General features: G+C 45.7%; 1 protein-coding gene across 3 annotated transcripts in view; it reads right to left on the reverse strand.

Moving 5' to 3' along the window:
• The window catches only part of PDE8B (phosphodiesterase 8B), a 133,636-nt gene that overhangs the window by 46,888 nt on the left and 69,321 nt on the right, over positions 1-17,427 (reverse strand). For 2 of the 3 annotated variants that reach the window (XM_038765612.1, XM_038765608.1), the window contains exons 2-5: positions 13,612-13,671; positions 11,151-11,341; positions 5,530-5,589; positions 822-879 (exon numbers count right to left, since the gene is read on the reverse strand). In XM_038765612.1, the coding sequence (XP_038621540.1) occupies positions 822-879; positions 5,530-5,589; positions 11,151-11,341; positions 13,612-13,638 (336 nt within the window). In that variant the 5' untranslated portion in view covers positions 13,639-13,671. Of the gene's footprint in view, positions 1-821; positions 880-5,529; positions 5,590-10,582; positions 10,621-11,150; positions 11,342-13,611; positions 13,672-17,427 lie in introns of those variants that run through there. The other variant, XM_038765609.1, reaches the window with a different exon arrangement.

Here is a 17,427-nt window from a genome sequence, read left to right on the forward strand (position 1 = left end):
AAGGAGCAAGTACACTTTGCTCCTTTAATACCAATCTACTCTATCCTTCACTTTCCACTCAGCTATTGCTGAACCCCTTGCTCCTGCCTCCCACCTACCTGAAACTCCCTGCCCCTACATGCCCTACAGACCAGCACTCTCCCCATCTTCAAAATCCTACTCAAATCAGATCCCCTCCAGGAAGCCTTCCCAGGCTATATTTTTTTTCTCTCTCTCTCTCTCTCTCTCTCTCTCACACACACACACACACACATATATAACCCCCCCACACACATATATAACCCCCAAAATTTCCCTCCCTACTGCCTCTCCCAAGCACGTATTTCCACCTCCAAGCATTTAGGTACCCCTCTCCATCCCCATGGCACTTACATACATTGCTTTGTAAAGGGGAGGCTTCCCTTACCTATAATTTGCTTTAATGTCTGTCTCTTCTATTATAGTATTAAGCCCTTTGAGGACAGAGATCACGTCTACCAGCTATTATACTCTCCCAAGTTCTTAGTACAGTGCTCTGCATAGAGTAAGCGCTCAAAAATACAATTGATTCATTAGTTCTCACCTCCAGGCCCTGGAAGGAATATTGCTAGCCTCTTCTCAGCCAGGTCCAATTAAAAAAAAAAAACAATCTGCTAGCCCCAACTGTGAATCCTTGGTTTTTCATTCCCATCCTTGTCTCCTGGGGTCTTTACAAGTCCCACCCTGTCCTCCAGGCCACCCACCACCACCTTCCCCTGGGCCCATACAGCAAACTCCCAGCCAATCGACACGCAACTGGAGCATCCACCATGGCAGAGGGGCTCGTGTTTGCTGCTACGTACCCGGTTGAAGCCTGCGTGCAGAAGAGGAAGGACAGATGACTCTTCTTGGTCCCCTGACCTGTGGCAAAGCAGAAACGAGGGTCATTTGGAAGCTGCACACCAGAATTGCTCCCCAGCCAAGCCCGGCCTTTGAGATATCCATGAAAGTACCTAACGACGCCAGGGCCTGCAATAAAACATTCCTCCATGATAGACTGTAATCTCACTGTGGGTAGGGAATGTTTGTTATATTGTACTCTCCCAAGAGCTCAGTACAGTGCTCTGCACACAGTAAGCATACAATAAATGACTGATTGATTGATTGGTTGATTGATATGGCCTAGAGGAAAGAGGGGAGAACTGGGAGCCAGGAGACTTGGGTTCAAATCCCAAATCTGCCACTAGTCTCCTGGGTGACCTTGGGCAGGTCACAACTTCTCTAGGCCTGAGTTTCCTTATGCATAAAATGGGGTTAGTAGTGCCTGCCCCTCCTTACTCTCATGGAATGTAGCGAGGATACAATGAGATCACTGATGTGAAAGCTCTTCGAAGAAATAAAACAAGTGGGGAAAAATATACTTGGGAAGCAGCATGGCCTAGTGGAAAGAGCACAAGCCTTGGAGCCAGAGGACCTGAGGTCTAATCCCGGCTCTGCCACTTGCCTGCTGTGTCACTCTGGGCAAGTCGCTTGACTTCTCTGTGCCTCAGTTCCCTCATTTGCAAAATGGCAATGTAATACCCCCATTATCTTTCCTTCTTGGACTGTGAGCCCCAAGTGGGACCTGATTTTCTTGTATCTATCATTTTCTTGTATCTATCCCAGTGCTTAACAAGCACCACTATTATTATTTTTACTATTATCATCATTAAAATGCAAGGGGGTCCAAAACCTTGTTCTCCTTGGAGGCTGTCCTGGTTGGCACATGCAGTCAAGGCATGCTTCTAGCCTTGCCTTCACTGGGGGAGGCGACAGGGAGTCTGCACTGGCTCAACCATGGCTGCTGTCCGAAATCTGAGCCAGTCGTTTTGCCAATCAGAATGGATGCTCCTTGAAGACAGGAGCTGGGCCTACCTCTCTGGAGTGATCCAAGTCCTAAGTGAGGCGCTGTCTTTATTTTGGGCACTAACAACAGATGGGATAGCAAAGGACGGCACGGTGCCAAGTCACTAGGAAAGGACACTGACAAAGCAAGGATTCAAATCATTAGGCACTATCACTATGTGAGCAAACAGTGGTGCATGAATGCACTGATGTACCAATGTTTCCCACCCTGGGTGGTTCGATTCACAGGTAGGTCATTCAGGGGAGAGAAACTAAGAGGCCCGGCTTCTCATTCGGCCCAAAGTTGGGAGCCTCCAAAGACTCACAACTGCCCTACAGTTAAAGTCCTCTGATTCAACTGCCTGTCAATTACTGGTGCCGACCTTTCTTCCTCCCTCTCCTTCTGAGAAACGGCTTCAGTGCCCTTATGGCACATCCCAGTGGCCAAGTGGCGAAGGCTGCCCTCCCCCAAGCGATACTCACCTCCCATCACCTAGATGGGTTTTTTGACACACACAAAAGTGCCTACCCACTGTACGCCTCCCACACCATCCCCTCTCCCCCATGTTCTCTGCATTCTTGAGGTTCCAGTGTCTCTGAATGCTCTTCTATTCTCAATGGACACTCACTTCTTGGAGGAGCTCATCTGCTGTCACAGTTTCAACTACCAGATCTCCACAGATGGTTCCCAGAGCTGCCTCACTAGTTACAACCTGGCTCTTCTGCACTCTTGCAGTGTGGCCTAGTGGATAGAGCACAGGCCTGGGAGTCGGGAGGACCTGGGTTCTAATCCTGACTCGGCCACTCGTCTGCTGTGTGATCTTGGGCAAGTTACTTCACTTCTCTGTGCCTGAGTTAACTCATATGCAAAATGGGGATTAAGACTGTGAGTCCTTTGTGGACCGAGACTGTGTCCAACCCAATTACTCTGTATCTATCCCAGCACTTAGTACTGTGCCTGTCACACAGTAAGCACTTAAATACCACAATTCTTATTATTATCCTCCTGCTTCCAGAACATCTGTATCTGGATGTCCCACCAGCACCTCAAATTCATCGTGTCCAAAGGGAAGCTGTGGTCAAGCCTTAACCCTGCTCATATGTATGCATTACTGTCACTGAATATGTACACCGATTAGTTTGTATTGAGTTCCCACACAAGAAAACTGCGACTGGCAAGGCTAGGCTCCACTTTATCAGCCACCTTAGTAGCAACCACTCACCGACCGCTGCCCACAGCCTTGAGACCCAAATTATCAGCAAGTAGCCTTGAAACCCAACACCTACACTTGCTGAAGACGTCTTGCTGAAGACGTCTCCAGCCACAGAGTGTCCTCTGGATGACCCAGAGCCGATAATGAAGGAGTTTGGCTTATAATGATGACAACAGCAAACAGGGGCAGAGCAGCATGTGATATGCCAATCCAGCGCACGAACAAATAGAACTTGAGGGGCGGGGTAGGAATAGAGGGAGGGACGTAGTGCTGCGTCACCCAGGGGAGCGGGACCAGTGGGAAATATAAAGATGGGCTTATCCTCAGCTCTTTGTCTTTGGCAACCAAACAGCCACTGACCTTTCGTTGCAACAAAATGAATAAAAAGGCTGGCCTAACCTGACTCATTTGGGATATTTTCAAACAGAGCTCCTTATCTTCCCTCCCAAATCTCTCTCCACCAAACTTTTCTATTGCAGTTGACATCATCACAATCTTCCCTGCCTCTTAAGCCTATATCCTTGGCATTATTCTGGACTTCTCTCACTCTTTCAACCCCCCATATTCAGTCTGTCACCAAATCTCATCTTCCACAAAATCTCCAGAATCCACCCCCTCCTCTGCATCCAAACTACCACCATGCTGGCCTAAGCACCTGTCAAATTCTGACTCGACTGCTGCATCAGACTCCCTGGCTCCAATCGCTCCCCTCTCCAGTGAATACTTCATTCTGCTGCCCAGATCGTCCTCCTAAACACACCATACTCTGCATGACTCTCCACTTTTCAATATCCTCCATTCCTCTCTATGGCAAGCAGAAATTCCTGATCATAAGCTTTAAGGCATCCGATCAGTTCTTTTCCCCAGGTTTACTTTTATTTCTCTCCCATTACACTCCGGCTTGCACACTTTATTCCTCTCAAGCCACCGTACTCACTGTGCCACATTCTCATTTCTCTTGCCCTGGCCTCATGCTCACCCTTACCTGCCTGGAAATTCCTCCTCCTTTACATCTAGCAGACCAGTGCTCTCCCCATATTCAAGGCCCTTTGGAAATCCCCAAGGCCCTTGAATATTCACCCACCTGCCCCCAGCAATGGACTTATGTCCACTTCATGCTCTACTGTTTCCTCTTACCTGTAATTTCTTTAAGGGTCTGTCTCAGTCACTGGAGTCTAAGCTCCTTTGGGGCAAGGATCGTGTCTACCAACTGTACTGAACTCACCCAAGATCCATGCAGAATAAGTGCAATAAATATACAGACTGATTGATTTCCCTATTCTAAGCATGTTGGCAGCACTGCACTCAGTGCTCACTGCTGAACTACTGCTTGATTTATGTGCTTCCAATCACAATCGGATAATCACAGAATGAATTTTGAGGCTCTCAGTTCCCCTGCTACAATTTATCTTCCTTAAATTCTACTCAAAGTATTTCGATTTCACTTTTTCAAACAATGAAAGAAGAGTGCTTTAGTGGAAAGAATTAGGCCCTGGGAGTCAGAAAACCTGGGTTCTAATCCCAGCTCTGCCACTTGTCTTCTGTGTGACCCTGGGCAAGTCGCTTAACTTATCTGGGCCTCAGTTTCTTCATCTACAAACTGGGGATTAAATCCTAGCCCTCAGATTTAGACTGGAGTCTCATATGCGACAGGGACTGTGTCCAGCCTGATTATTTTGTAACTGCCCCAAGGCTTAGTACAATACTTAGAACATAGTATGTGTTTAAATAGCATCATAACAGTTATCATTTAACTGAATCAGGTGCTCTCCCTAGTCGACTTTATCCCCATTATAGACTCACCCAGAAGAGGAAGGGTGGGAGAAAAGGAGGAAGAGGAAGAGGCAGACCTTCTAGCCTACACCCTCCTTGAATGCAAGGATCATCATCATCATCATCAATCGTATTTATTGAGCGCTTACTATGTGCAGAGCACTGTACTAAGCGCTTGGGAAGTACAAATTGGTAACATATAGAGACAGTCCCTACCCAACAGTGGGCTCACAGTCTAAAAGGGGGAGACAGAGAACTAAACCAAACATACTAACAAAATAAAATAAAAAGAGGATCATGCCTACCACCTCAATTGCACTTACTCTTCCAAGCGCTTAGTTCAGTGCTCTGCACAAAGCAAACACTCCATAAATACCAGTGATTGAAGGGGTGGAAGAGTGAGAGACGGGAGGAGAAAAGAGGATGACACGCTTCAGTCAATACCATCACTGGACACTGCTAAGCTCATTTAGGACCAAAGTGTGAAACCTTCAATGCAAAAGAGGAGATCATTTCAGCAATTTATCACACACTACCAGCCTCTGGAATGGCAACCCCCACATCCCTTCTGACCCTGCCAGTGCTGCAGGAAGAGCATGCAGTCAGAGAAGCCTCCCCCTCCCCCTGTCCCCCACTCTTAACCTCTACTAGCCCAAGCGCTGCGGGCCCAGGAGCTGAACTCCGGGGTGGAAAAACATACGGTGGTGAGACGACCGCCAGGATCACCGTGTGCTCTGATGGGTTCGTGGCACGGATGGACCTGCAACGGGAACCAAACAATCAATCAATGGTATAAAGATCGAGCGCTTACTGGGTGCACAGCATCATACTAAGTGCTTGGGAGAGGACGATACAACTGAGTTGGTAGTTGCGATCCCTGCCCAAAATGACCTTATGGACTACAGCAGGTGACGGACATTAAAATAAATTAAATGCTGGTTTGGTTCACTTCCCGGGGGCTTTGGCTGCACCCAAGGCTCTCGGGGACGAAGTCTCTTCAGATTCTGGCACAAAAATCAAACACCGGTGCTTGCTCAGCTCCTCCAGGAGGTAGGGAAGTGTCCTTAGAGAGCCCTGCTTTAAGAAAAACTTGTGCTGCAGTATCCTTGTGCCCGCTGCTGTGGGCAAGACCACATGCTGCCTTTACAGCAGTCCGGCATGCCGAGCCCAAACAGGCTCACTCTAGCAAATGAAAGTTCCCTAATTCCCTAATTGTGTTCTAGCCCTGATACGAGGTGAACTGTAGTTTCCCTGTAGTTTCCCTGAAGTCACCCCGAGGACTTCCCAGGAAGCCTAGGCTGTTTTTCTTTTAATTTCCAATTTGTGTAAAATTGCCCAATCGACTAACCAATCATATTTATTGAGCACTTACTCTGAGCAGAGCATTCTACTAAGCGTCTGGGAGAATACAACAGAGTTGGTAGACGAGTTCCCTGCCCACAATAGGCTTACAGTCCAGAAAGGGAGACACACAGTAATATAAATAAATCGCCTATATGTAAATAAGTGCTGTGGGTCTGAGGGAGGGGTGAATAAAGGGTGAAAATCTACGTGCCAGGGAGAAGGAGAAAGGAGTGTGAGAAGTGGAAATGAGGGATTCATCGGGGAAGGCTGCTTCAAAGAGATGTGCTTCTAATAAGGCTTCGAAGGTGGGGAGAGTGATCATCTGTTGGATTTGAAGAGGGAGGGTGTTCCAGGCCAAAGGCAGGACATGGACAAGAGGTCGGGGCGAGATAGACAAGATCAAGGTACAGTGAGTACGCTAATATAAAGAGGAGCAAAGTGTACAGACTGAATTGTAGTAGGAAATCCCATCCTAGCCATCTCCAATTGCATTTACACTTTTGTATTAGAGTTGCACTTGGGGAATTTGGGACCAAATTCTAGGAGCTAGAATTGCAAGTTCCCTGGTGAGTCTGACTTAAGATCACAGCAACGCTTTTAAGAATTCTGATGCCTCTTTATCCTCCTATGTGGCGGTTATATTAGCTGCAAAACCAGGGGGATGCATGAGGAAAGTATTTGAATCTTAGCCCAAATCAAGGTGTTTCCTCTGACCTATTAAAGCATGGGACTTCCTACACCTGGACTCCCCACCTGTGTCCTGCCCAGCCCAGGCCGAACCCACAAAACTGCAGTCTAGAGGTTTTTTCAGGGGGCACTGGAAATGGTCCCCCTCTTTAAGGCCTCCCCCAACCCAGACCAGTGTCACTAAAAGTCGGATTGTTGGGAGTTGTTTGGCCCGGGTGGAGGGGCAGGACTCAGAAATTGGTTGATTCTTCAAATGCCCAGCCCCCAGAATAATAATAATAATAATAATAATAATAATAATAATAATAATAATGGCATTTATTAAGCACTTACTATGTGCAAAGCACTGTTCTAAGCGCTGAAGACTCCGCCCTACCCCTGACACCCCCAGCCTCAAACTGGACTGGAACTTTTCCCTTAAGGGACACTTATTTTATTCATGGGAGCAATGTTCAGCACTTATCAATAGTAATTATCATGTGCTTATTGTGGGCAGAGCACTGTACTACGCATTTGGGACAGTGCAGTGCTAAGGAGTTAGCCGACGTTTCTTTCTACATGGAGTCGACAGTCTGCAGGTCAATCATTGGTATTAACCTAGTGGAAAGATCGTCAATCTTCATCTTCTGCTTCAATCAGGAAAGACTATGAACATAGCACTGTCCTCTAGAAATGTGCCCTTTCTTCTAATAATAATAATTATGGTTTTTGTTAAGCGCTTACTATGTGCCCAGTACTGTACTGAGCATTGAGATGGATACGAGCAAATCTGGTTGGACACAGTCCCTGTCCTGCATAGGGCACACAGTCTTAATCCCCATTTTATAGATGAGGTAACTGAGGCCCAGAGAAGTGAAGTGACTTGCCCAAGCCACACAGCAGACCAGTGGTAGAGTCGGCATTAGAGCCCATGACCTTCTGACTTCCAGTCTTGTGCTCTATCCACTATGCCCTACTATACCCTGCTGTAATGGCACCATTTCATTATGGCATGTATTTGATTGATCGTCTTCTGACTTGCAAGGAACAGTACAAAGGAAATCAAGTAGTAGTGGAAATGGCATTTATTGAGCACCCACTGAGTACAATGCACTGTACTGAATGCTCAGGAAACTACAACAGAAGCAGAAGACGTGCTCCCCGATCACGAGGTGCTTACGCTGTAACAGAGGCAGACAGAAATATTTACAAACTGAGGAATCTAATCTATTGGTTTAGACTATTATTATACTCTCTTAGTGTTTAGGGCAGAGCTCTGCACACAGTAAGCACTCCATAAATACCACTGACTGCTTGACTACTGCTGGGATAAATTGAGTGGCTCCTAACAAAGGTTGTTGGTACTGAAATCTGGCAAACACAACCACACAGACACCCGGGGTGGGGATAGCTTTTCAGTTCAAAACTAAGAAAATCAATCCCCAAAATAAGTGGAACGAGCGATTGGTTTACTCAGCACTCTATCAGAGATGATAAAAGGAACAAAGGATTCACTCCAACTTAAATGCAAGACTTAAAGGAATGAAGAAGTCCATTTCACAAGATCAATTAGGACCTTGGAAAGTTTTGAAGATACCGAACAGGTGTTGCTGTGCACTTCTCTAATTGTTCTAATAATAAAAGAAGCTCAGTTATTTTAAGTACTTACTACGGCTAAGCACTGGGGGAGGTACAAGATAATCAGGCTGGTCACAGTTCGGGCTCACAATTTAAGAGGGAGGTAGAGCAGGGAATCTCATCCTTTTGATATAATAGAGGGAACTGAGGCATAAAGAGGTTCACTGACTTGACCAAGGTCTCACATCAGGCCAGGAGAAAGCTGGGCCTGTTGACTTCTCGACTAATGCCCTCTCCACCATTATTCTCCCTCAAAAAAAAGTAAAACTAAAATTAACTTAACTAAGATATTAAGTTATTAAATGTCTCCAAAACAGCTGTGTACGTTTATTTCATGCAGGGTCTGGAATTGTAGGGTTTTACTCAATTCAAACCTACTTCTACCCCCCTTCACCACTCCGAACCATGTTCTAAAATTATGGTCAACCTCAAATTTAACTCAAAGCTGTTGAATTCCCCAACGCTTTCACAGCCCAAATGGACTGCAGTAAATTTGTGAATACATACTGAGTTCAGTGGGAGAGTTAAGTTGATTTTGGTGCATTTATATGCCTGTTGAATTGTCAACGCTTCCATGACGTCAACAGCATCGATCCATGTTTTGGAGTGCGATTAAGTAATTGGTAAATGTGTTATACATGAGTTTTTCAGGGGAGGAATTTTCCTTCTCCCTGATCAATCTTGTGTTTAGATTATAGGCTCCTCAAGTGAGAGGAGCATAGCTCATGCTGCAAATGGACACTGGTTGCCCCATGAGGCCGGGCTTGTGCTCTGGCTAAACCCCCGAGTTCAGAAGTCATATCAGAGAACCAATCTGTCCCGGGGACCCAAGTCTGCATCCAAGCAACAGCTAAATAACGTGTCAAGCCGAGCCCAAACGGGTTCCCATGATTGGATCAACGGTCCCTCACTCCCCGACAGCAGACCAGCCAAGCGTGCATTGAAACACATGTGGTGGAGCTGCGTGACCTTTCCCTGGAGCTTTTTCAGGTACTCTGTACTCGAAAGGGGCTCAAAAAATCCCAAAAACGTTACTACTGCCTGGGTCCCTGGAAGCCCTGGTCAGCTTTAGCTTATCCTGTTTGTCCTCATTCTAGTAGTCTTTATATATCAAACCCCCAAACTGAAATTGAAACAAATCTTCCTAAGTATAAAATACATATATGTGTGTTTGCATATAAATATGTAAATATAATATGCATATACATATATGTGTGTATATATATACACACACGCAAACACACACACATACATACATATATATACATACACACACACATATATATATTTACACATGTGCATGTGTGTACATGCACATAATTAAAGCCTATAATTATAAAAATTTGAAGCCTAAAAGGATCTACATCCATCCCTGGGCTGAGGTGAGAGTGGGAATCTGGTTTGGTTCTTTCAGTCATTTCTCATCTTTCAGGACAGATATAAAGGGAAATTCTGAGGTTCACCACGCACTACAAAGGTGTGTTTTTCCTCACTCATTTTTCATCCTTCTTTACTGTCATGCTACTGAACTGCTCATCTTACTGTACGGGCTGCACCATCTTTCATCAATCAATCAATCGTATTTATTGAGCGCTTACTATGTGCAGAGTACTGCACTAAGCGCTTGGGAAGTACAAATTGGCAACACATAGAGACAGTCCCTACCCAACAGTGGGCTCTTCATTTCCTTGCCTCGCTGGTTCAGGATTAAGGCCAAAGATTCAAAAGTTTGGATGAGGTTATGGATGAAGATCAATGCCATTAGGAGAATGCTCCCTTCTGATGACGATGAGGAAATGCCTCAGACAGACAACTGCTCAGACCACAATTCCATTCCATGCCTAATCTGCTCCATATTAGCAGCATGGTCTAATGGATAGAGCATGGGCCTGGGAGTACAAAGGACTTGGTTCTAATCCCGGCTCCACCACTTACCTGCTGCATGGCCAAGTCACAATTTTTCTGTGCCTCAGTTAACTCATCTGTAAAATAGGGATTAATACTGCAAGCCCCATATGGGACATGAACTGTGTCCAACCTTATTAGCTCTATCTATCCCAGTGCTTAGTACGATGCCTAGCCCAGAGTAAGCACTGAACAAATACCTTTACAAAATTTGGTGTGGCTGTTTTTTTTTAATTGAAGACTTGCCATCTCCCTTCTGCTGGACAGTAAACTCCTTGAGGGCAGGGAATGTGTTTCTCCCCATTTGACTGTAGGCTCCTTGTGGGCAGTGAGCCTGTTTCATCCTTCTGTGAAGTGTAGAATACAGTAGAGGTTCAGTAAATATCATCAATTAATTAATTAAATTAATATTAATATGTTGCCAATTTGTACTTCCCAAGCGCTTAGTACAGTGCTCTGCACATAGTAAGCGCTCAATAAATACGATTGATGATGATGATGGTCCTTTTAGAGCAGAAATTTGTTTCAGGAACATTGGGTCCACTCTTTCAGCTTTTCCTCTGCTTTCTGACAAACACTTGGGAGGTGGGGGCGGTGAACGTGTCTTTTGTGGGGTTTCATGGAAGTGGCAAACTTACTGGGGTGGTTCCAACTGGCTCAAATTAGGTCTCCCCTATCGAACTTTTATAAATGGAACCAGGAGAACCACTGCACTAGCTTCCGGGGAACTGGCATGCCACCTTCAGCATGGCACAACAGTGGAGTTACCTGCAGACAGCTTCTGCATCAAAGTGCCGGGTGTGGCGGTGATCGATTACGATTATTTCATGGTGCTTATCCAGGAAACATTCCAGGGCTGACTCTGGGGTCCGAGCAATATTGCACCAATAGCCGGCTTTGTCGCACGCCCACCAGAACCCATCACTCTGATTGTCTTCCTTGGCGAAGATCAGCAAAACCTGAAAGATATGGACAAGACCAGCCCCGTGGACAAGAGATGAATTAAAAGCCACTCATCACCCTTCATTCCTAGAGGTTTTTATACTGCCCTTTTGATACTCGTAGCAATTTTCATCCTCCACTATTTAAACGAGCACTTCCCTTTCTTTTAATGGTATTTGTTAAGCACTAACTATATGTCAGGAACTCTACTAATTGCTGGGGTAGACACACAGTAATTAGGTTGGACACAGTCTACTTCCCACATGAGGCTCACAATAGTAATCCCTATTTTACAAATGAGGTAACAGGCACAGAGAAGCTAAGTGACTTGCCCAAGATCATATAGCAGACACGTAAATAATTTGGGGGAGGGAGAGAGAGAGACGGAGATAGCATAGATAGATGAGCATATTTTGCACACATAATCAGTATGACTAATTCTCTGGAGAAGACACTAATGCTAGGAAAAGTCCAGGGAAAATGTGGAAGAGGCAGACCAGCCTATAATAACGACAATGTAAGAACCGTTAGAAAGGTTGCAGATTATGGCAGAGGACAGGACATTCTGAAAAAAGTATAACCATGGAGTTACTATGAATCGGAAACGACTCAACGACGCTTAATTATAGTAATAATAATATTCAACAGACATCATCAGCCTTTTAAAAAACATTGCTCAATGGAAAATGCATGGTTCGTTATCAGCATGTACTGAGTGTCTAAGGTATGTAGAGCACTGGAATAGGTGTTTGGGAGTGTGCAGCAGAAGTTGATATTCTATGCCGCCTGCTTGACCCACATTATGGAGTGTGTATATGTGTGTGAGGAGGGAGAGACAGAGAGAGAGAAAGTGTTAGATTCTTGGGTGGGGGTCCACTGCCTGAAAGGGAATTGAATAGAGGCAATTATCTCATGCTGCTTTATTCAAGGAGGCCTTCAAATTTTCAGTGCTTGCTTCAGTGTGTTTGTAACAGGGGAAAAAGCAAACCGCCCTTTCTGATTTGAATAATTTCAAACCTACATCCTAAGCAAAAGATATCTAGACCATAAAGGATCATTACTGGCTATGTCTTTTCAAGTAAATAAGTGCAAGCCAGTATGACTTCCTGTTATAACCTCATTCTTCCTCTTGTTTACACTATTCATAAATTATTTCTGTCTGCCTTCCCCACTAGAGTGTGAACTACTTGAAGGCAGTGCATGTGTACTGTTTATTATTTCTAATAATAATAATAATAATGGTATTTGTTAAGCGCTATGTGCCAAGCACTGTTCTAAGCGCTGGGGTAGATACAAGGTAATCAGGTTGTCCCACACGGGGGTCACAGTTTTAATCCCCGTTTTACAGATGAGGTAACTGAGGCACAGAGAAGTTAAATGACTTGTCCAAGGTCACAGAGCAGACAAGTGGTGGAGTTGGAATTAGTACCCACGACCTCTGACTCCCAAGCCTGTGCTCTTTCCACTAAGCCATGCTGCTTCTGTTGTACTCTCCCAAGCGATTAGTACAGTGTTTCAGATGGAAGAATTGTCAGTCAGTTGTACTGATTGAGTGTTTACTGTGTGCAGAGCACTGTACTAAGCGCTTGGTAGAGCACAACAGAATATACAACAGACACATTCCCTGGCCACAATGATCTTAAAGCCTGGAATTTTACAGCTGGGCTGTAGGCGGCTCTCCCTGATCTGGGATGGGCCATGGTGAGACTTTCTCCTGTAGGATTTTGCATTCTTGCAGAACTCCGTGTTGAGGAAAAGAATTATTATTATCATCATTACTATTATTATTTGTGGTATTGGTACAGTGCCAAGCACTGAATTAAGTGCTGGAGAGGATACAAGGTCCCACATGGAGCTCACAATCTAAACAGGAAGGAGAACAGGTACTGAATCCCCATTTTACAGATGAGAAAACTGAAGCACAGAGAAGTGAAGTGCCTTGCCCAAGGTCTCACGGCATGCAAATGGTGGATCCAGGATTAAAACCCAGGTCCTCTGACTCCCAACTCACTCTTTAAGACTAACCCACTCCAGTGCCGTGTGTGGGCAAATAACCATCCCTCCAGACACTGTGCCACCACGTAGCAATAGGCTGGCATCGTCAAACACATCCTCCTTCCCTACTCACATTCTGGCCGAAATGCATAGAGCAAACCCATGTTCGTTTAAGCATGTGACATGAAGGTTCCTGGGGAGAGACGGGTCTCTTGCATGGGACACACTGAGGCCTTTGTGCCCTGATGCTGAGCCTTCATCGGTTCTGCCTCCCAGTGAGAGTACTCCGTACCTGAATGGGATCCTGTGTCAGTCTCATCGGTCCAACTCTTACGTCTGCAGTGGAGACCTGCTAAATAAAAAGACAGAACAAACGTGAGCCGGTCGAGCCGTTGCGCAAAGGGTGGCAGGCTTTCCTCAGGGACACTCCAACTCTGGCCAAAGTGTTTCCTAGCAGAGACCCCACAGCCTTGGGATACTTCCTCCTCTCTGTAATTGATTTTTGTGTCTTTTTCCCCACTAGACTGTTAGCTCCTTTAGGACAAGGATCATTTCTACAAGGTCGATTGTATTCATCCAAGGACTTACTACTGTGCTCCAACACAGGGTAGGTGCTCAATAAATCCCATTGATTGGCCAATTGATTCCCCTACACGTGGCTTGAGCATTCCCGTGCCTCGTTCCTGACTCACCACTGCTTGAAGGGGGGTGACCTGGTGTGTGGCAGCAGGGCGGAAGGACGCCTCCACCCAGCAGGGAGAACATAGGATAAGTTGGGGCCAGTGTGGCCCAAGGACATCTCCGCCTTGGGCAGGAAGGAAGGGCCCGAGGACGCTCGCCCCCACCACGGCCATGACAGGCAGCTGCTTTTCTTTTCATTACCACTTAGGAACGCATATTTTTTTTTTCCATGGAATTTATCCCATTATCTCTGTGTTTCCCCTGCGGGCCTGAGTTCATGTCCATTCAAGATCCTTACACCCTCCCCAAGTCCAGTGTTGTGCCCAAAGGAAGCGCTTAACATCCAGAAGGAAGACAGAAATATCAGGTGTCCTGGTACGTTTCTCACGACTTCAGAAAGAAGAATCCCTCCCTTTTGTTGAAACCCTGTTTTATCTTTCCGTTTTGAGATACGGGCGACCAGCTTAGCCTTGTGCACATTTTCGACCGGCAAATGACTCATTGCACATAGCGGTTTCGTCAAAGGAACTGATTAATTCCACAGCCCTTACCCTCGTGAGCCAACTCCAGCCCTCACTGCTGAAATGCTCTATCTCTGAGAGGACCAGAGTCATTTTTGACCCTCTCCAGTTAACCACGAACCAGAAAAAAAACACATTCCCATTTCCTAAAATCCGAGAGGCATTTGGCAGATTTTTCTTTACTTTGGAAAATTGCTTTCCCTCATTGTACATTTGCCCCAATTCATCTCTCTTCTCCCCACCCTTATAACTCCCCACTGTCATTTCAACACTTTGACACTTCCTCTACACCTAGGTACCTTAGCCCCTAAGACTAATGCTATTTCTTTGTGTTCTATTACTTCCTCCTATCTGTGAATGATTTTAATGCCTGTTTCCCCCACTAGATTGTTAGCTTTTTCAGGGGAGAGATCATGCCTACAAGTTCTGTTGTATTCTCCCAAGGATTTACTACCATGTTGTGCACATAGTAGGTGTTCAATCAATTGACCGATCACCTGTTCTACCAGTCCCAGTAGTCTGTACCACTGAGGTATCAGAGCCACTGATGCATTCCTGGCTCAACACAGACATGCTCATGTAAGGAGGGCAGTATTGAAGCCTGCTCTACACAGGCAGAACACACTCGAATGATAACTACCAGTCGATTAAATCAATGGTATTCACTGAGCATATGCAGAGTGCTGTACCAAGTGCTTGGGAGAGTGTACCATACAACGGCATTGACAGACCCCTCTCGCCATAGTGGGGGAGACAGATATTAAAATACATTACAGCTAAGGAAAGTGGCAGAAGGTAAGGATATGTACATACATGCTCTGGGGCTGGAGATGGGGTATCAAAGTGCTTAGAGAGTTCGGACCCAAGTGCACATGTGATGCAGAAGAGGTGAAGCTGCAGGGACCCAAATGACTCCAATGAAGTTGGAGGCAAGAGATTCCAGGATCCTTCCTTGAAACCAGACAGCAGTAAATCAAAGCAGCTGTCCGGCTGAACATGCAGAGGCTTGGATGTAGTAGGCCCTCGCCAGTGACTACTTAGTTATCAGAGTTCACTGAATGTCCACTGAATTCCGTGCACTGTACTGGATCCTTGAAAGGGCACAGCAGAGGCGATACACATATTCCCTATTTTCAGTCAGCCAATCATATTTATTGAGCACTTACTGTGTGCAGAGTACTGTACTAAGTGCTTGGGAGAGTACAACATAATAACATACCAGACACACTCCCTGCCTACAATGAGCTGTTGAAGTCTAGTGCAGAACAGAGTTGGAGGGAGAGAGATAAAAATCATTTACAAACAGTTGGAGAGCCAGTATTCTAGATATCAGAATATGTCTTTGCATGCCTAAATGAAGACATACATGGGGCCATAGGGGCTGAAGATCAGATAAAATAAATCGGTCCTAAGAGTGGATGTTTGGCAGATGCTTTTTGAGTCTGGGTAGGGAATCAGGGAAGACTTCTTGGAGTAGGTGGCATTTTTAGGAGGGCTTACCCAGGGGACTGCCACTTAAGGCCGGCAGGCACCCGACAAACAAAAGGAGAGAGGGAAAACAAAGGGGACCCGCATCTTGGAATCATTATCCAAAGCTGGGGGAGTCTCCAAGCTCACCTGCACTTTGGACTCCAGAATCAATCAATATTTATTGAGCACTTATTGTGCCCCTGTATGCAGAGCAGTGTACCATGTGCATGGAGGGCATAAAATAGAAGTCAAAGACCCGATACCTCCCCTCAACAAGCTGACAATCAAATAAGCAGCATGGTCTAGTGGAAAGAGCACAGAGCTGGGAGTCAGAGGACACGGGTTTTCAACCCAGCTCCACCTGTTGTCTGATGGGTGACCTTAGGCAAGTGACAACTTTGTGTCTCAGTTTCCTCATCTGTAAAATCGGGATTAAGACTGTGAGCCTCATACGGGACAGGAACTGTGTTCAACCTGATTTTCTTGTATCTACCCCCAGGGCTTAGAACAGTGCTTGGTATGCAGTAAGCGCTTAACAAATATCACAATTATTATTATGAGGTCAAGTTCTGCTTAAATTGCTCTCCCTCCAGTGACCCAATTGACTGACTGCCCCATCCACAGAAACAGACAGCTCCAAACCCTAGGTCCCCAATGCCTCCCAAGTTTTCCCCCATCCCCGACAGCCCTCCAGATCTTGCGCACACCTTGAGATAGACGCCCAGACTTGCTCAGCCCCAGTCTCTGACGATGCACTTGAATCCATACCCTCTGGGGACTTTGTATTCACCCTGCCCTCAGGTCTGTAACACTTATGTACATATCCATAGTTTATATTAATGATGCTCTCCCCCACTAAACTATTAGCTCCTTGTGGACATGGATTGTGTCTATGAACTCTGTGGGATTATACTTTCCCAGGCACTTAGTACAGCGCTCTGCACACAGTAAGGGCTCAATAAATAACACTGATTGAGTGATTCATAAAAAGCAGTGTGGCCTAGTGGAAAGAGCATGGGCTTGGAAGTCAGAAGCCCTGGGTTCTAATCCTGTCTCTGCCACTTTTCTGTTGTGTGACTTCGGGCTAGTCATTTAATTTCTCTGTCCCTCGGTTTCCTTAACTATAAAATGGGGATTCGATTCCTGGTGGTTTTTTTTTTTGTTTTGTCTTTGTTTTTTATGGTATGTTAAGTGCTTACTATATATCGAGCACTGTTCAAAGTGCTGGGGTAAATACAAGCTAATTAGGCTGGATTCAGTACCCATCCCACATGGGGCTTCACAGTCCAAGTGGGAGGGAGAAACAGGTATTGAACCCCCATTTTGCAGCTGAGGAAACAGAGGCACAGATAAATTAAGTGACTTGCCTAAGGTCACACAGCAGGCAAGTGTTGAAGCTAGGATGAGAATATAGGTCCTCTAGCTCCCAGGTCTGT

The sequence above is a fragment of the Tachyglossus aculeatus genome, chromosome 23 (assembly GCF_015852505.1).
Source record: "Tachyglossus aculeatus isolate mTacAcu1 chromosome 23, mTacAcu1.pri, whole genome shotgun sequence".
In the NCBI taxonomy this organism is placed as follows: Eukaryota; Metazoa; Chordata; class Mammalia; order Monotremata; family Tachyglossidae; genus Tachyglossus; species Tachyglossus aculeatus.